The 20,811-nt window shown below is 42.3% G+C and overlaps 1 protein-coding gene across 1 annotated transcript in view; it reads left to right on the forward strand.

Moving 5' to 3' along the window:
* The first annotated feature begins 6,398 nt into the window (after positions 1–6,398).
* STT3B (STT3 oligosaccharyltransferase complex catalytic subunit B) overlaps positions 6,399–20,811 on the forward strand; it is a 52,245-nt gene continuing 37,832 nt past the window's right edge. Inside the window, exon 1 of the mRNA XM_065666157.1 lies at positions 6,399–6,842. Coding sequence (XP_065522229.1) covers positions 6,562–6,842 — 281 coding nt within the window. The 5' untranslated portion in view covers positions 6,399–6,561. The remainder of the gene's footprint in view (positions 6,843–20,811) is intronic.

Consider the following 20,811-nt stretch of genomic DNA (forward strand, 5'->3'; position numbering starts at 1 on the left):
TTCACATGTGAACAGAAGTTGCTAAAAGCCTTTTAGCAACTTCTCTGATACAGTGGTCTTTCTACTTCTGAAGCCTCTAATTATCTGACACCACTGCAGCATCCAGAAAAATTCAAGTAATATGAAATCACAAAGTAGTCATTGCTGAATTGTCTTCTTGACAATGATGGAGTCCCCACTTCAGATCTGGGTGTGAGGATGGGTTGAAATTACACTATCCCAAAGCACCCATAAGCTCCTGTTTTGTATTCCATCATGCATTTTGGCACAGTTCATTCCACTACAAAAATGACTTGAATTATTTTGCATTTCTGATGCAGTCATTAATGCGGCAGTTGACCAGAAGAATATCTACAAGTAGTCTAGAGAACAGCAAGGAGACAATTAGTGTGACTTGCTAGCAATATAAAAGCACTATCCTTTGTAAACTTCTCTTTCCTTGGGGCTATGCACATTCAGACTACAAACCCAATTATGGAAGAATACTGCACAATGCTTACAGACAAATTTCCAGGCATGGGGAATTATTTGCCGACATTATACTACATGTTCTTCAGATTTTTTCATACTGAACCAGTTAATGCACTGAAGTATCTTCGATACTGTAGAAGCACTTTCCAACTTGCTCAAATTTATCATCCAAACTAAAAATCAGAAGAGTTAAGCTTTGATGAACTATGGTAATAGTTCACACACAGTGTGTGAACAACACCCTCTTCCCCTTCCCCTACATTCAAGTACTACCACGAACTCTGTGGAATGTTCTGGTGAGGGAGGCAATGAAGAAAAATACAGCTCAAGGGTGATCAAAATCCAACTGACAAAAAACTCCCATGGATTTCAACAGGCTTTAAACAACAACATAAAAATAATTTTCTTTCCTCTCTGTCCCTGATTTTCTGTTTCCACACATCTTACTCTGATGGTGTAACACATAGCTGGTGCTACAGCCAACAGCAAAATGCCTCTTTCCTGTATTCTGCTCTCCCCTCACCTTAATCTAGTTTCAAAATTCACCTTAGCTGCAACTAAAGAGCCCATATATTTAAAATTGTTCTCTCTCTCTCCCCTCCCCCAGACGTTAGCTAACCCTCCAGCTGGTCCCCTTAGCAGTTTTACTATCCCAACATAACATTTTAATAAGACCCAGTATCTACAGCTTAGGGAAACTCAACATTTACATGCTCAACATCACTTCTCAGCTATTTGATGGGCCATTTAGCAATGTCCCTGAAGAAAAGGGCCTTTTTCTACCTTTCATTTATTTTTTGCTGATCACCCCCAAAGGCAGCATGTTCTTTCTTACTAGAAGGAATACAAAGAAAGTTTTGCAAAAATACCTGATTGCAGTATTTGCTCAGAGCAACTAAATTCTGGTTAAGGTTCCTGAAAACACTAGAAATGACAAAATGACACACTTCAAGAAAGGTATTTCAGAGGTCCACAGGTTTTAAATGTTGCACAGCATTTGGGTTACAATATGTAGACATGCATCTACAATTACGTGTGATTTTTCTAGTTATTATTTATTCAAAGAAAGACCCAGTGCATGTCTTCCTCAGTTTTTCTAACAAGAGATGGGGACTCTGCAGAGCCGGTGCCCTCCCATCAGCAGGAAAAGCCCAATTTCTTCACAAGAAGCTAAGACAAGGCTGATACAAAAGGTGCTGGCGGCAGAAGAATATGCCAGGGTTGGTTATGCCAGGGTTGGTTAGGGAGAGCAAAAAGCATTTTGGCTCCTGGCAGGCCTGTGTGTGCAAACCGGAGTGATTTTTACGACTGTGCAGGTCATGGAAAAGGGAAATGAAGCAAGATAATTAAGACAGGAGAAGCAGAGGAGGAATATCAACATGTGCTTAAATTACTGGGAACAAAGAAGGGAAATCACTAGTAGAAAGTTGTCAGTAGTAAGTCAAGTTTCTACTGTTATTGAATTAAATGCTAGATGAAGGCCTTGTCTAAACACAACAGTTGCAGCATTTTAATTTAAATCAATTACAATCTCACTATAGTTACACAGGTGCAAAGCTCTTTGAAGACAACCAACCAGACTGGTTCACCACTGGCTTAAATGACTTGCACATTCCACAAATGGCTGCACCTGCTGAATTAAACTGATTTAAAAATTATTTTAAACTCACATCACTTTCTCTATATGGAGACTAATAGTTGGGGTTTTTTTAATGCAATAAACTTCAGATTCTCAAGGATAATTATGTGCAATATTACTACCTTTTCTCTCATTTAAACACTGTCATGCATTTTCAAACAACAATCATCTGAGCACATAGCTGAAATCAGGCATCTTCCACCATGAGTTATGCTCAACTGCGCTACTTACATTGTAATAATCTGCCGTTTGGAAAGTATTGTATTGTTAATTTCTAAAGCCACCCTCAAAAAATCTTAAACCAAACTTAACTTGTTCATCTGCAGGACCACACAGTTGGAAAGAGTGTTTAAGAGACTTCTTTTATTCACCTTAAACCTAAACTGCCCTTCAAATTGCTTTCTAAACTGCTAACACTGCCGAATTGTTGCCAGTAAAGTTTGGAGAAAAGTATGAATTGACCCCTCCAACCATGAGTGTGCCCTTCTGGTTAGTAATTTACTACCTGGATATGTCCATGTGCAGGTTTTTTCTGCACGAATTTTGTTTGCATTCTTTCAATAGCAAACTTAACATCAGTGACACATGGTAGCTGTGTTGAGGAATGAGAAGCTGTCATCTGACATTTTCTTGCATGCAGCTCCACAATTTTCAAGATGTTCTTGTTTGTACAACCATTAACATGAATTTTGCACTTGGCATTACCCCCTGAATAACTCCATTATTAAGGAACCTTGGAAATTAAATAAGATTCTTTTGTTTTCCCCTTACGGTATCTGGCTATGATTTTACATGCTCAGAACAGGAAACTGATTTTCTATACGCAAAATGGTTCATAATCACTACACAACTCCTCAGTCACTAATGAGGATATGTTGGTGGGGTTTTTTTTCTGTTCAAAGAAAACACCACCACACACAGTGCATGAAACAAATCAAAACAAATTACCTTAAAACAAATGACAGAACACAAAAGGATGGTGGAAGATGGGCAGGAAGGAGGGGGAGGAGAGAAGAGACATAAAAAACCTCTTTCCCCATCAAGCTATTAATAGGGGTTGGAGTTTTCAGGAGACATGTTTTGCATTTCCTCTACAGAAATGTGCTTTCCATTGCTGTCATGGCAGTATAGTATCAAAATCATTGAATCCTTCCATCTTCCATTAACAATAGGAGTCTATGCATTTCCAGTTTTGTGCACTTGATCAATTTTACTGCAAGACCACTAAATCCTATTTCACACAAAATTCAAACAATACATTTACAGAAACATTAATAAAAGCTTTTACTAGACCTGGGCTTTCATTGCCACTAAATTCCACTGCCCAGGCTCTAAGGTATTCAACAGCACAGATTTTCAAACAGTTTGAAAATGAATAGGCAACAATTTTGTTTGTTACCAACAACAAAGAAACACTTTACCACTAGTTAGCATTCAAATAAATCACACTGTCTGGGCTTGTCTATGCTCAAAAAATTGTCTGATATATCTGTCAGTACAGTCAGAATGGATATTGCCTACCTGCTGTAAAAGTCATAGCACTGAAATGTAACCATATAACCTTATCCACAATAACAGTGGTAAAATACCGGCACAGGTTGCCCAGCAAGGTGGTGGATGCACCCCCTTGAGATATTCAAGGCCAGGCTGGATGTGGTTCTGGACAATCTGATCTAGTTGAAGATATCCCTGCTCACTGCACGGGGGTTGGACTAGATAACCTTTGAAGGTCCCTTCCAACCCAAACTATTCCGTAATTCTATGATCTGCAATAATTGTGCAGTAAACCATCAAAGTTAGCGATACTACCTTTTACATAAAAATAAGTTCTGATGTATATATATTTTTTTTTCCAGCTGTTACGCATCATCAGTCCTTCCTAGCTCCTTAACAGCTAGAAAAATGGCTGGTGGGAGTGTGAGGGAGGAGAAAAGACAAAGGTATTCCAAGTACAACACTACCATTTAAAGCAGCTCCTCTACTGCATCATTAAGCTTGAATTGCTGATACCAAAAGACATGATCTCAACAGTGGGAATGGAAATACTGCATTGTCATTTTGGAAAAGCAGACCAGGACAAAGCCGGTTGTAAAATTAGTAGATTCCTGTTAGAAAATCTTTAATAGTTGCAAATTTCTAGTCACATTTGCTCTTTGCTCAGGATCCAATTAGAAAAAACAAATCCACCCTTGAAATGCCACTTGGTCAGCTCATTAAAAAGGCCTCACTGACAACACTCAAAAAGGGGCAAATGTCAGACTTAGTTTATTTTGAACACAGTATTGACCTATTTAAACAAGAATAAGAAAGAACGCAGCATTAAAAAAACCCCAATCAAACAACAACAAAAAAAAAAGCCATTTCATAGTCAGATTAAGCAAAACTGAACCTCGAAGTCTTCTGGAAGTTTTCCTAACCCTTATTCTAAAAGGATAAGTAAAATGGAGTGCTTTATGAGCAAAGTTTATCCAAGTGCTCAGTTTAAAATATGCACACACAATGCAATAACCGCTTTCAAACCAACTGACCAAGTCTCAGCTGTTGACTGGTGCAAGGACTGAGCAAAAATAGTCACAAATTGTTAAACTGAGCATTCCACTAAAAGAACAATTTTCATAGAAAGGCTTCTACTTTTTACATGGAAAAATACTGTTTTCTTCCTCTGGCAAATAAAATAAAACCAGAAATAAAAGCAAAGACTAATTAGAATTATATTAGTCAGCTAAGGCCCAGATTAGTCCCCGTTGGTATTAGTGAAATTGAACTGCAAATCTTCAGGACCTCTGAAGAGCCGTGTTTGTACATTACAGGCAATGCATGGAGCTCAGACAGCAAAACCCAAGCTGTTTAATTTAGAAAATACAGCCCTACATAAAAGCCACAGAATTAGTTGTTGGTGCAAACCAGTGCAACCAACCATGTATTACTTCATTTTGCCTGTGCTTAGTTTCAGCTTCTAAACGCCGGCAGCCTCCTGCCATCTGAGAAGGATGAAGGTCAGCACAACCATTCAAAAAGCACGACTGCAAAACCCTTTCCATTTTTTTCATTCTTCTAATTGCAGATTTCATAAAATACCTGAGAAAGTTACGGGCCTCCCAAGCAGTATTTCATTATAAAAACACTCAACAGAAAAGAGAAGTCACTGTTTAACACAAAACCGCGCCAGGTTTCCATCCGCTGGTCCCTGACCCACACTGAAGCGCTTACAGCGGAGGCAGGCGGCTGCACCCAGGGCGAGGGCTGCAAGCTCTCCCTGACCTCAGCCAGGCCTGGCTTCCAGCCGCTCCTCCGAGCTGCCCAGGGCCAAGCTCTGGCACAACACTTACTGCAACCACGCGGGTAACTGAAAACCTGAACCAAACCCACGAACGGTGCGGGAGCGCCGGGAGGCGCAGCATCACAGAGCGACCGCACAGCGCGAATGACAACCAAAAGCAGACTCCCCGTGCCGAGAGACGAGCGGGAACCGCTCGAAGCCAGCCTCAGGGGAACGAGGCAACCCCCCGGGCCCCCCCGGGGACACGGCCGCCACACACACCGCGAGCGCCGCCCCGGGCCGTCACACCCATCACGGCGGCTCTCGGCCACGCCCACAGCCGCGCAGACTACGGCTCCCGGCAGACGCCGCTCCGCCGCACGCCGCGCGACTCGGGCGCCCCCGCACAGAGCACGCCGGGATCGCTGCCGGCCCACAGGCACTGCGGAGGCGACCGCCGCGCCTGAGGGTGCCCACGTGACTAGCGAGCCTCACTCCGATTGGAAGAGACAGCCACCAGTCACTCCTGTTCCCCCCCCCCGCCATCCCAATGGCTGGGCAATGAGCGCAACCTCCCCTACGCTGCCACGCCTTCACCTCCACCGCTCCGATTGGCGGGCTGGGCTCGCCCCGCCCCTTTAAAATACCTGTCGCTCTGTGACAGGCCGTCGCAGCGTTCCTGCGCGGAGGGGTGCCGCGGGGCCGGGGCCCGCTCCCTCCCCCTCGCGGCCCCTCCCGCGCGGGTGCGTGCGCGTCCCCCACCCCCCCGTGCTCGCGCGCGGCACGGGCGCGGCCCCCAGCTCCCCCGGCCGCGCGCCCGCAGGCTTCCCGCGCTCCGGCCCTCAGCCCGCCTGCGCGCGCGCCAGCCGGCCCCGCCCCCGGCTCTTCTCGGCTCCTCCCCCCCGTGCCCGGCCCCGCCCCGCGCCGCACTGGGATGGTGACGGCGGCGACGGTGGGCGGCGGAGTTGGGCTGCGCGGGGAGGCGGCGGCGGCGGGGAGCCCGTGAGGAGAGCCGAGGGACCGGGCGGGCTCCGCCCCTGCCCTTCCTCCTGCTCTCTCCCCACCCCCCAACCCCTTCTCCGCCTCTTTCCTTTCCTCCCTCCTTCCCCCGTTCCCTCCCCCTTCTCCCCCCCCTCCCCCCCCCCGCCGCACGCGCCAGGCGGAGAGGCTGCGAGGGAGCCCCGGGTACAACATGGCGGAGCACTCGGCCCCCGACAACAAGCACAAACCAGCCGCCAACTCCGTGGCGCTGCTCAACAGCCGCGCCGGGCCGGGTGGCGGCGGCTTGCCGGCGGCGGCTGCCGGCGGCCCCCCGGCGGGCGGAGGCGGTCTGTCGGGGGGCCTGTCGCAGCCGGCGGGCTGGCAGTCGCTCCTCTCCTTCACCATCCTCTTCCTGGCCTGGCTGGCCGGCTTCAGCTCCCGGCTTTTCGCTGTCATCCGCTTCGAGAGCATCATCCACGAGTTCGACCCTTGGTGAGTGCCCGCCGCGGCCGGACGGGACGGGGCGGGGAGGCTGGAAACCCGACCCCTCACGGGGTGCGCCTCAGGTGGGCGCCGCGCAGTGACCCCCGGCGGTGGGGCGGCGAAGGGGGGTGTTTCCCCCTGCCGGCTTCCTCCGCCTCGGCCTTTGGAGGCCCCCGCCGCCTGCGCCCCGCGCCGCCACTTCGCGAACTTGCGCCCTGCGTGTTCCCGCGGCTGCCGGGCGCAGGGAGAGAGGGAAGCGGGGTGAGGGAGGCGGTGCGAATGGACGCGTCGTGGCGGGTCGGAGGCAGCCCAAGGGGTCACGGTGCACGGGGGGCAAGGCATGAGGTGCCGGCGGGAGGAAAGAGTGGCTGTGCCGGGAACTTAGGTGTCCCCTTGGGGACAGGGAGGCGGCTGTACCCCCCGATCCGGAGGGCCGGACTCGGTGGAGTTGTGGCAGGAGCCTCCGCCGCGCTGCCGAGGGGCACGGGGAAAGTTACGGGGCTGGCAGGAACATGGGTGCCGGGCAGGAATCGGGGGTTCCGGCGGCCGCCGTCGTAATGAAACAGTTGTGCCAAACGTGAGCGACGCCTGTGCCCTTGTGTCGCGGATGTGCGGTGTGGCTTCTCGAAGTGGTCTTCCCTAGAGCTGTTGTCGGCCCGGGAGGGAGGAGGGTGAGGAATGCGCTGCAGGAAGTAATCTTCAAAAAAGTGACTTGAGGGATTACAGTGAAATGGGTGACATTGATTTACTGCCAGGTGTTTCAAAGCTGCGTTTCTGAGCCCAAGGACTTCTGCTGTTTCCCACGCATCCTAATTTTTCTAAAGATTGCTTTCCCTCCTGTAGAAGCTGTCGGCTCTTTTCCCTGTTGAAGAGTACTGAAACCATTTTATGTGCAAGATCAAGAAATGCTGCACTCGTTCCTTGCAGCAGGGCAAAGTCAAAGACGATGGGACTTGCGGGGCAGGTTTTTTTAATGCGAAAACGTGACAATGAATTTTTATATTAGCGGCTACTTTATCCTAAGGATTCTGGGGGGGGAGGGGGGGTTAAGTCTTTAAGCAGGGTAAGCGGCACATGACTTTAGAATAATGAATTCTCTGTTTTAATTTAAAATTCTATGTCTCGGGTCTCATTTTTAATCCCATGAAGGAAAGAGATGCTTCGTTTTGAAATGCATGGTAGATACTGTCTGTTAAACTTAATCTGAAATTGTTATTGAGATTGTACTTATCTGCAAGCATCCACTCTGCTTTGATAGTTTCAAAAGCACAACTTCCTCTTTTCTGGTTGTTTTTCCCCCTTTTCTGCCCCCTTCCCCCCTCCATGTAATCCATTCACAAATCGTGGTTCAGAAGAATGGATAGAGAACAAGGAATTGCTTTGTTTTTTAAATGCTGTCTGAAGTAATACACACTTTGTGACATGAAAGCCAAATACCTCGAAATATTTTTAAAACATAAAGCAGTTTCCCATAATTTAAGTGTTTTTCTGCAAGCACAAATGAATGCAAGGAATGCAGACTTTCAATTAATAAAGTCAACAACAGGGGAAGCACTGTTAAACACATCTGCAGTGATACTATGAACCTGTGGTTGTATCCTGTGGAGTAGTTCTCAGGCTCTTCTAATCTAAATCTAAGCAAAAAGACTTTCTATCATGGAGGAAACTTGGGGGGGTTAAGCATACAACCTACATTTTTTTACAACTTTATTTGATTTTAATAATCAAGGCTCATCCTTGTTGGATAAGTGGAAATTTTACAGTGTAGAGTTGCACAACTTCTGTTACTAAGCCTTGAAGGACATTTAAAAAGCTGCTGTGGGAGTTAAGTTTGTAGCTGTGATATGGTTGTAAAGATAAACTTCTGTTTTAAGTAATGTGTAAGCTGATGCAAAGTCATCTTATGGAGTACACAAACAAAAGGCATTGCTGCCTATGCTGCTTTGATAATTAGAGAATAGGTGAAGTTGACAAAACTCATTGATTTTAATGCAGATCTGTGAGGAGCAGTGCAAGTGTCAAGAATCATGCCAGTGTCCTGTTGCTGCATGCCAGAAATGGTACAGGCAAATGCACTTAAGTTAATTAGTAGGAAAGAGGACCTAAAATGGTAGAAACTGAGGAAAAACAAAGGGTTTGCTCTATTGCAGCAGCAGTGTTGTTGGAAAGGGTAAAAAATTATGTTCCTAAATACTGTTGAATCACTAGGTAGGTGTGGTTTTTCGTAGTTGGAAGGGTCTTACAAGTCTGAATCTAATGTGGGAAAAGAGTTTATGAAAGGAGATGAGAAGCAGTGCCCTTTTACTGGCCATTGGTCTGGCAGGGAGGAGAGGGATCCATAGTCTTTGCTGGTGGAACAATGCTGTAGTTTTCTCCATTCCTTCAGGTTTTTCTGTGGAGCTTGCACAGCTAGGATTACCTTGCAATGTGTTGATAAGTCACTTATTCTTTAGTATTTGTTTTGTGATCAAGAAAGGAGCCTAAGGTCTGCTCTATAAAATGAGGAGCATAAGGCAAACCAGTTATTCTTTTGAAGGGAAGCATATTGTTAGGAAGTCAATTTTCTGGTGTGGACATAAGAAACTTAGGAGACCTGGGGTGGGAAGAAAGGGAGATTTGCCACTTTTTTTCCTAGCATCCCTTTCAAGCTACATTTATGACACTAAAGTTAGGTTTTGATTTGGGGAAGGGGAAGTTCGCCTATTTGTAAAACAGGCCTCTGAGACTTACTGCAGTTGACATTTCTTCCACAAATCATGCAAATGTAGTATCGTAGGCCAGAGCAGTAGAGAGAGATCAGCTTTTGATCCCCATTATAGTACAATGCCTGTGTGAGGAAACACAAACTGGTATTTTGATTTCACCATATAGTTATTTACAAATTTGTAACCTGTTTGTCATTACTTGGGTTACTGTTGTTTTTTCCCACACTTTATACCTCTTCTGTATAGCATTGCCACTTTATTTTGATTTATTTCTCATGTCTTGTTTACTTTCCATACTTGAGCTGGTACAGAGACTTTGAAAAATGTGTGTGCTTCTTGGCAGCTCCTAGATCAGGTGAGTTTACACATGAAGTCAGTCAGCATGGGCTTTCAGCTGTGCTATTGAAAGGCCTCCAACATTTAACCTCTGGATTTCATTATCAGGCCAAGAAGCTGAAACATGGATAGTGATGGTACATTGGGATAGACAAGTTTTGTGGCTGAAATACAGTTTATCTGTTGGCTGTTTTGGCAGCTGGATGGACCAGCAGCATAATTTCTCTCCTACATACACAGGAGTGCACAGTGAAAGCTTTTCATGAAAGTACAACAGCGTGATTAACTCACTTGTCAAGCAAGGTCATTCCTCCTGTCAGATATTGGCTTAAATGCCAGCATGGTTGCTGAACTAAGGCAACCAAAATTATGGAGTTCTTGCACAGAGACTGCTTTCTGTGCACTGGTTTGTCTAAAGTACAGCTCCAGCATGCCACCGCTTTCTGTGCACTGATTTGTCTAAAGTACAGCTCCAGCATGCCCCTATACTGTTTCATTTGGCTGCTTGTATCATATATATACAGATAACAATCTATATGTGTGTGTGTGTAGATATGTATACATACATATAAGGTAGCTATATCTAGCAAGAACATTACATCCTGATACTGCTGCTAACTGAAATGGCAACAACCATTTGTGCATCAGTAGTCTTCAGGGAGTGCTATCAAAATAGTAACATTCATTTTATTTGCACAGTTTTTACCATTAAAGTCGCACGTGTAAGAACTGTATCTGAATCATTAATCGTATCCCATGACATTAGATCAAACTTTTGTCTTTCTCTGAGAATTTTAACAATTTGTTAAGCATCAGATTAACACCAGTTACCTTAGGAATGAAAGCTGGCTTAAGCTGGAATTCATGCCTGAGCATGAGCCCTTCTCCATACCAGTTGACACATGCAGGATGGAGCACCAGTGCAATCTTTGTCAATTGTATTTGCCTATCTACAACTGCCAGGAATGTTGTCTCCTACTGTCCTGACAGTTTGTGGTACTGAACAGCACTATCACAATCTCGTACACATCTTTACCTCTTCCAAACTGATATGGTTGTTCACTCAAACCACCAGCTCTTTAACTGTCATCAGGGTGACCATTGCTTCTCATACCTCATTGAGGTAACATAACTGTGCTAGTGAGAAAAATGGTTTATATGTATGATAGCAGTCCACTTTCTCATCACTGATACCGTGATCTACCATTAGTGGACTTCAGTAAATAGGGACGAACTTGTGAAAATAAACATAAGGTTGGTGTCATTGCTTGCATTTCAAAGGCAGACAGGTTACAGACAGGTAACAAAGGAAGTTAGGCTTTATATTAGTCACAGCTGAAAAGACAGGTTTTGCTAGACTCAAATCACATTTGCTAGATGGATTCTTGAGCTTTTATGAACTTATTAATGAAAATTCAAATTAACACCTATAAATATGATATGAAAGCTTCATTAAAATACAAAGTGTGACTCAAGTGGTGTGTGGAATTGATCAAACACTGGAGGTTGTGTAAATGTATTGATTTTATTTGGAGAGAGTAAGGGCGTGGGTTTGTGGTATAGTTATCTGTGATCCGATGGTTGCCTTTTTGGAGTAGAGTTCTGTCACCCACTGCGCAGTCTTGCTTTTTATTTTGTACTTCCTCTAAAGCAGTCATGGTGAGTTGATTCAATGAGGTGAATTGTAAAAATACTGTAAAATTTTAGCTGCCTGAGCCTGCCCACCATCAGTTATTATACTGCAGTTTGGCTTCTTATTTGTTAGGAAGAGTATGAATGTTCGGAGGGAATGTAAATAGCAAATGATTTTAGAGGGTAAACTGGGATTGAGTGATAGGGTGGAAACATGTATACGTATAAAAACAGAGCCTGTTAAGGCACTGGAGCAAGAGGAGTGACAAAAAAAGGGTACGTAGCAGTGAATGAGAGTACCTTAAGCTGGGAAGGGAAAAAGGATGGGTGGAGAGGGGAGTATCATGTAAAGAGGATGATAGTGTTGATAACCTCAATTGACGGTACTCAATCTGTAGGCTATGGTGGGGTGTCCAGATAATTCATCTGAACATTGCTTACTTGACAGTGACTCTTGCTGGGCAGACAGGCAGCAGATTGCATAGTAAATGTGTTTCTCTTGAGGGGTGGCAGCCACTGTCGTCTCCAAGCTGCTTTCTGGAGACTTTCAGTTTATCACATAATATTGTTGAAGGTGAGTATATGAAAGTGGATCTATTTAGGAAGCATTTCCAAGCTACTTTAGGATTCTTTTCCCAAACACTTCCTTTTATTTATAATCTTTGAAAACTCCAGACCTTGGGAAACTACTTGATTCCAAACCATTTTGAATACAGTCACTTTGTACTGAATTTGAGATGTTGCAAATATCATGAGATTCACCGTAGTATCTTCATTCACAAGCTTTTGGATTCAATGAAATGGGGAGTGCTGTATTTCTGTTTTATAGGACTGTACCTTAAAAGATTGTGTACTTAGCGAACAGTTGGATTAAGTATTTTGTGACTTTTTCCTGAAGGTAAGATACAGATGTATTACACTTCAATGAGTAAAGTTGTTCATACTCTAGTAATACTAATAATTTTAGTGGAATTTCAGGTAGCTTAAATTCAATTCTGCCATTTTATTGAAGTAGGAAAAATAGTCTAGCGTAGTCTTCAAATCCAATTTAGCAGGGCCTGTGTGTTCATGAAGGGCAAGTTTAGAGATTTTTTTTAAAGTTCTTGAAGAATAGTCTGCCAGGTATCTTTCCCTTCCCTCTTTTTCATGAGGAAGATCCAGATTAGGCATCTGTTTTTATCTTTGCTTCTATGCAATATGGTATGGATTGAGAAACTGTTAGCACAGTCCAGTTTCTGGCTTTTGGGCTTTTCTAGGTTATAAGTCCTTGTATGTCCAGGGACTTGAATAGCCTTTTGTTGTTCAGGTACTTGGAGGGTGCTGTTCTGTAAAGTAAACTTTTCTAGAAGGGTGATAATGGTGTTAACAGTCAAGAAGATGTGCTGTTGCTGTATTGAACTTCTCTGCTGCTTAGGAAATAGCAGAAATAGGTAAATACTAGAAATTCAGCAGGATGACAGTTGGACAGAGTTGAAGGCATAGCAGAGACCTGAGTCTGCTATGGGGAAGAGTGGGGAAGACCTGAGGCTGGATTTGATCAGTTAGACTGATGCAGCTGAAAAGCAGTTCACCATGTGGCAGCATAAAATAACATTAGTGTAAGAATGAAACCTGTGCTCCACCTCAGCTATTGTTTTCTACCATCTGTACTTAGCAGGTAATGTTTCTTTCCTCAGGTGCACAACTTTTAATTGGGCTGAAAACCTCATGTGGGAGCAGTAATAGGGTTATGCATGAGAGGGTAGGAGGGACAGTATTCATAAAATGTGTGTAAAGTATGGCTGAGTACAGAGACCACCCTTACAGTCTTCTTTTGGAAAACAGATGAGGCAGAATACTTGCAAAGTATTGACCTTTTTATTGATTTGTTTATAGCAGAATGAGACTTGAAAATGTATCAGAATGTTTTACGTAGGCTGGGTTGAACCGAACCAGCAAGTTTAGCTTTTAATGCCATTATTAGAAAAAAACCAAACAAAACGGTTTGCAGCAAATACTCACAAACACTTGACTAGCTAGAGCAAATACTATGATGAAAATCCCTGAATGGACTTTTCTTGGCAGGTATCCTATTTGAGCAGCTTAATATGTTCTGTTTTTTAAACAGAAACTTGATTTGATTACATAGGGTTAGATGCTTTGTAAAGGTTACCTTTTGCTTCCTATCATAATTCTCTCTTAATGATCTGGTTTTGGCAGCCTGTGATACTAATACTCATGTTTTTAAATCTCTTGTGTTGAACTGGTGGGGAAAAAGGAAGAAGAAAAATTTTGCACAGTAAAGCTACCAGGAAAATTCAAGATCCTATAGGTACTAATAGATTTTAAATGAGTTGGGGCAGTCTGGGTTTAGGGAGGTGTCTTTGCTTTTACACAGCACTCTTCTGATTCAGTCAGTCTATATCACACTTAATGTGTATCTGTGCATGTGCTGCAGAGTTTCCCCAGTTTTTGAAAATTCTATTCTTGCAAGCCCTTTGAGGTACATTTGTACTGACATTTAGGGCTAATCCTGAGGGCTCCTTTCTACTTAGCAGAGCCATTAAAGCTGCAGCTTTCGGAGCCTGTGGAGGCTGCACCCTGTAGCAGATCAAGTGCAGATGTTTTTACTATTATTAACTCTTTTAGCAAAACTAACCATCAGTCTTACCACGTGCTTGGAGAACAAAGTGTAATTAAGACAAGTATTAGGACAAGTATTGCTATAGGATTTCTGTGTTTCATGTCGTTAGTAAATGTCCAAAGGATAGACTTTATTTCCGGCCCTGTAGCTGAGCAAAGCTTTTGATCTTTATCTGAGCTGTTGCTGGGAGTCAAGCTGAGGTATTTTTACTGTGGGTAGCTGGTAGGTCTGGACTTGAGGTACCACGAAATTGACCCTAGTGCTGTACCACACCTTACATAAGTTGAGGCAGCCTGGGGAATGAATTTAAGAACAGATACAAACAAAATAGATGAGCTGCTCTCTTTCCCAACTTACTGCTTCTTTCCCAGGGTAAAAGCTCCTTTGGCATATGGAGAATTAAATATACTTCAAAAGTTCTTGCTATTAAGTGAGGTAATATCCCTGTGCTTTAGGAAAGGAAATGGTCTATTTTAAACAAGGAATAACTGAACGTACATTAGTGCTTGGAAGAGCAGGATCAGAATTTAAAATGTTTTTCTGCTGTGGGAGACCCAAGTCCAGTATCATATACTACCATTACATTGGATGGCTAGAGCCCATCTAATATAAGCAACAGGAGTATGTGGACTGTATTGATCATTACTTCCAGGTGTTAAAATGCTTATATAATTTACTTTGGCAGTTGTTCCATATGGATTGTTACTTTGTTAGGTAAAGAGCATGTTGGAGTTCTGTTCAGCTGATAATCCATGAAGACAGAATTGCAAAACACCTTTTCAAAACTTTCCTCATTTAAACAAACAAAAAAATCCTCTTGGGAAATACATTGCAACTGAGGATGCAAATTCGGTTTGATTATTGATATTTGGTGGTGTTCTTCATGGGGCTGCTATTATCTTCTAGACTGTTCTACACAGTATCGTTTACATATATTTAAAAAGAGTGGCTTCCTGTATGCATGGGCACCATCTATCTTGTTCGTTGAATAGTAAATGGATTTCGCAAAAGGGAAAAATAGTGTGTAGTTAGGTAATTTTAAACTGTTCTAGCACATATGGCTGGGCAAGCTACATTCTGTTGGTTCTTTGATTTATTTTTGTCAGTTTCTGTGTTCATTGTTTGCAGTTGTTATACTATAAATTGTAGCAAACTTCTTTAAATCAAAACGCTTGACTTATTTATTTTGCTCTTCCCAGTAGGTGGACATTTTAAAGAATTCTAGGTATGGAAAGTACCTGTTTAAGGATGCAGCTGACAGGGGGGAAGACCACAGGTTGAACAGCATGTTTGTGTGCTATAGCCAGAAGATGTGAAAATACGGCAATAAATTTTCTTGATGCAGAAGCAAAACATAACAAAACAAGCCTACTTGTACTGAATACTTCTGTTTATGTTTATCCACAGGGTTTTTTTGGGGGGAGGGAGGAATGTGGCTTTTGGGGCAGGGGTGGCATGTGTTTGTTTTTCTGTAGTCCATTTCATATGTCAAATGTGTTTCTTCCCTATTCTAAACTTACCCAAACAGCATTTGGAAGTTCAGTTGAATAATTTCATAAATATTGTTAGGAAAGTGTATCCTGAAAAAGGTGGTTTCATCTTTATGGTCAAAATATCTGGAGTTTATCATTTGGGTATTAAAAGCCTTTAAAATTACTTTAATTCTTTTCTCTGGCAATAGGTAAAACACCTTAAAGTTGCAATTCTGCTAATTTAGAAAGTCGGAACAGAATTGGAGCTTTGGCATTATTGTATTGATGTTAACAATGGAAGTGAATGGGCGTCTCTTTGGCTCACTTTACTGTAGAAAGAGAGTCATGAAAGCCAATGCAGTGTTTGAATTTTCCAAGAAGCTCTGTAATGCTGCGTTTTGACTATTTTATCTTACACATGTGACTAGAATGATTTGTCTGATGTCAAATGTCTGAAATAATATTTGAAAAACTGTTGCATATGTCTCACAGTTCTTTTTACGCTGCAACAGTTCTAATCTTTCATTTGCCAAATAGAAAATGGATTTTGATGCTGGAAAAACTACCTTAAATATTTGCAACAGTACCTTAATTTATGATGTCTCGGGTCAGCTAGTGATGACAGATGTAATTTTTCTCCTCTGGCTAAATATGTTCAGGAGCTAAGGAATTTGAAGTGGTTCAATTTTGTTATCTACCACTACTTCACCAGTTCTCACTCCACCCTTCTAATTTTGCTTGGGCGAAAACTAGATGATATGTATTATGTCATGCTTGTAATTGTTTGATCACTGAATTTGATTTTCTAGCTTTTGTTTTAGCAAGTCAATTCCAGGGTCCTTTTTCCTTATGCTTCTGTCATACCCTTGTTTCAACACAACATTCTTACCACCCCTCATGCTTTCTGATAGTATGTTGCATACTGTGTGATCTTCAAGAAGTAAAAAAGCCCACAGGACATCTTTAAATGTTACTCAGATGGTACTTCTACCTGAGAAGTTGTCGTGGTTTAAACCCAACCACACAGCTCGTTCACTCACTCCCTCCCCTTCTTGCCCTCCCCCTGCTCCTGGAGGGGTGGGAAGGAGAATTGAAAGAATGCAACTCCCACGGGCTGAGATAAGAACAGTCCAGTAACTAAGGTATAACACAAATCACTACTGCTGCCACCAATAATAATAATGATAAAGGAAGTAACAAGAGGAAAGAATACAACACCTCAACACCAGCCGACCTATAACTCGCCCAACCCTGCAGTCCCTAGCCCTTCCGGGTAACTCCCCGTTACATCCTGGGCATGACGTGCTGTGGTATGGAATACATCTTTGGCTAGTTTGGGTCAGGTGTCCTGTCTCTGCTTCCTCCCAGCTTCCCCTCCTCCCTGGCAGAGCATGAGGCTCAGAAAGACCTTGGTCAGACCAAACATTTGAGCAGCAACTAAAAACATTGGCGTTATCAGCGCTGTTCCCAGGCCAAAAGTCAAAACACAGCGCTGCACCAGCTACTTAGAAGGAGAAAAACTGACTGCTACTGCTGAACCCAGGACAGAAGTTAAGCAATGTTGTCTTATATCTCAGTATCAAATATGCTTTGCTGGAGTACCCAGGGATAACATTTGTGCGTTGGAAAACACAGGAGGTGATTCCAAAGGTTCCTTCAAGAACCTCCAAGAAATTGCTGTGGATGATAAGATGGCGGTTCAGAGTGTATTGAGTAAAGCCTAACTCAGTGTCTATAATATGACACAGTGCTGCTAAGCTTGTCTTCACCAATATAAATTGGCATTATCTGCATCTAATCAAATGCAGCAGATCTGAATTTCCCATCACCTATTGGGCTGGATAGTTTTCTGCTGTGTTAACAAGTTAAGGCAACCAACCGAAATCTGGTAAGCACATGTGTCAGGATCTGCCACTGAATGCAAGGGAGGAGAACTGTTGGCACATCCTGTACCCTGGTCTGATCTCAAGTATCCATGAGTTCTTTGATAAACAGGTCATGGGTTATCAAGAAGTGAACCTATCAATGGTTTATGCTAAAGCTCTTCTACTGTACTGTTAAGTGTTTACAAGTTCTCCAGAATTAAGATTGTCATTGCTTAAATGGTTGCATGGGATGTTGGATATCTAGAGCCGAATCCCTCTTGTAAGTCAGGAAGGCTAACTTTAGGTTTGTAATTTAAATGTGTACTTGTGGAAAGACAGTTGACAGGGCATATGGTCTGATGGGGATAGAAGTGTGAAAGGTCCTGGAACAGGCCAATTTAGTTCATGTCTGGAGAGTGAGGAGAGAGAAGATTTAGGATTATGTGACTTAAGAACTATCCCTTGAGAACTTCTGCTGGGTCTTTCCCAACAGCTTTCATGTATCCCCTGCAATAAAACTCTTTCAGCTCCACCTGAACTGCAACTGATCCTCTTGCTTTAATGTGTTCATTTCCACATTCCTTTTCGTGGGCAACCAGACGTTCATTTTACCTTACCCCTTTTCATGTGGCAATGGAGGAGAAGAGGAAAAGCATGGTACTTCATGTTGGTACTTGTTATTTAATAAAATGGCATTAGAAATTAAACTCGACCCATTTACTGTTCATTAATATAAAACAGAAGAGCTATAGCTCCCAAAATGTATACTAATGTAGCCATCTGGTCAAGGAGATGTGTTTGGGAAAGGACATAATCCTGGACATATGATAGATGAGGCAATGGTGGGTCTAGTCTATGAGCATTTACATAGTAGTGTTTGTGGCAGAAAGACATTGGAGCTTCAAAGCATATGTGTATAATATTAAGCCTAGTTCATCTTAACAGTGTTGCCCTACCTCCACATTTTTATTGTATTTACTTTTTTTTTGTTTTAAAGCTCTTCTAAGGTCTGACTTTGAACAGAACAGCAGTTTGGTTTTACTAAAATGACAGAGGAGCACAGTGGAATAGTTTGACAGCTACAATATAGTAAGACTAAGCAATACTAGAAACTCCATCAAATGATGAGAAAACAAACATGTAACTTTCATTTCACATTGTACATGGGAGAAATTTAATGTTAATTATAAACACTGCCTTAAGTGCTGAGCACTGTGGTCACTGTGAAAGATATAAATGTAGTGGATAATTGATTTTAAACTCTGCTTGCCATACTTGCTTCAGAATAAATCAGACATTGAAAGTGAATCAAAAATGCAAAACATGGTCTTCAGTCTGTGTATTGTAGGGAAGGTAAAGATAATTTTCTGTTGTTATCTACATTCCTGGTCTTTGTTCATTTTATTGGTGACATCCTATTCCCACACCAGTTTCCTCCAGTGTGAGAATATGCAGTTGCTTTGCAAACAGCTGGAAGTATTTCTGCCCTCAGATAGAGGTCACCATCCCTTCTGTTGGACTGCTATTAATACATCATTTGCATACTCCTAATCTGCTTCAGAGAAATATCAGGTGAAATACTTCAGATCATCTTTAGAGTTGTTTGCTTTTTAGCTGTGATTCAAGCTAATTTGTCTGATTTGTGTAAGGAGGTGGCTTAGGAGTGCTTCTGCAATCTCTTTAACCAGCAAAGGTCAGCTGAAGGATAACTTCCACAGTTAAATTTGGGTGAGGGTATAATTCAGTACAAGGCATTCTGTAGTTGTGAATCCTTCCTCCCACATCTTTCACCCTTACCCTCTCAAACATTGGGTCTTTTTCATTTTAGCTTTATTTGATAATTGGGTCTGTTTCTAGGTTTCTGCAAAGCCTAGGTGTGTTGTTTAGTTTGTTCTGTAAGTAGATATATATATGTATATGTGTACATACCTACAGCAGAAAATTGCTTCATCCCTGCTACAAGTATGATGAATTCATTATTTATGTCTATTTATGCCAGCTTAATGAAGGGTTAAGCAGAATTTGAGCAGGCATATTTAAGTTAGATAAAATTAGGTCTTTAACCCAGCCTCAATCACTGGGAAGAAATTGATCAAGTCAGATAGAGACTCTAGTTCTGCTCTGATGATTCTTTGTATTATGTACTATGAAACCAATTTTTATTTTTTCAGCATTCATTGTAGTAAAAGGTCAGTAAGTCAATCCTGCAATAGGTGGAGCTGAACAGGTATGCTATGAGAGGTCCAACTTCTTGGAATAAACATCATCTACATACAAAAAGGACAATCGAAAGAAAGCATAGTCATAGAATTCAGGTAACTGAGAGCTAATGGCAGGAGGAAGAGTAGCAGGTGCAGTAGGAGATGTACTAAAGACAAAGGAAATATTTAAGGAATATTGAATGAAACACTACCTTATTTTAACTTGCCAGACTGACTTAGACTGCTGACATGCAACAACGACACTGTAGATTCTTTTAATTCCTGTGAGCTAACAAAAACCTGACATCTGTACAGTGTTTTAATATCTCATGTCCAGTTCTGGCTGGACCTACTCTTTGTTGTGTTACATGGAAGGTCAAGCAACAGGCTGTTGGTTATTAAGGGGTGAACACAACAGTTTCTGCTAATGCTCTTCTGTGATACTGTAGCTCTTAAAATGTTCTGCCAGAAATAAGATTGTCATTACCTAACTATCATATGGGATGTTGGCGACCTAGAGCCTTTCTGAGGACCTGTTTCCTTTTTACCATGTCTTGCATTTTACAGGGTAGAAACATCTGCCAAACCACCTTGCATCCAGATACCCTGAATTTCACTTATTGGAAAGTGATTGTGAAGTTGGTTCAACTGCATTTTGATGTGCTTCTACAGTTGCCACTGCATTGTAGCATACACATGACTTTATGTAATAATTTATGTCATAGTAATACATAATAAAAAAAACCCTCAATAAATAAGAAATGTCCTTTATTTTACTCTATATTTCAGACTATTGCAAAAATTAGTATTTCTTTCTGGTTACATGTTAGATCTTGCTATAGGATAGCAGGCAGTATGTTTGAGAACATTTGAATAAGAATCCTCTTATAGTTCATTAGGTGTTGCAGGTTGCTTCGTTCCATAGGAGGACCATGAAAAAAGTGGCTTGGGAGCTAGCTAGTGACAAGCTAGAAGTCACTTCTTGTAAAGTAGTCATGTTCAGCCCACTGATTTCTAGTACCATGTTTTTCATAGAAAATAGTATTTTGCTTCTTAAAGTGTATTATTCAGCTAATTGCCTTTTGAATTCCTTTCTGCCAACCAGATCCTCATGTACCACCAGCCTTTAACTTTGAAGATCCTG

This window comes from Lathamus discolor, chromosome 2 (assembly GCF_037157495.1).
Source record: "Lathamus discolor isolate bLatDis1 chromosome 2, bLatDis1.hap1, whole genome shotgun sequence".
In the NCBI taxonomy this organism is placed as follows: domain Eukaryota; kingdom Metazoa; phylum Chordata; class Aves; order Psittaciformes; family Psittacidae; genus Lathamus; species Lathamus discolor.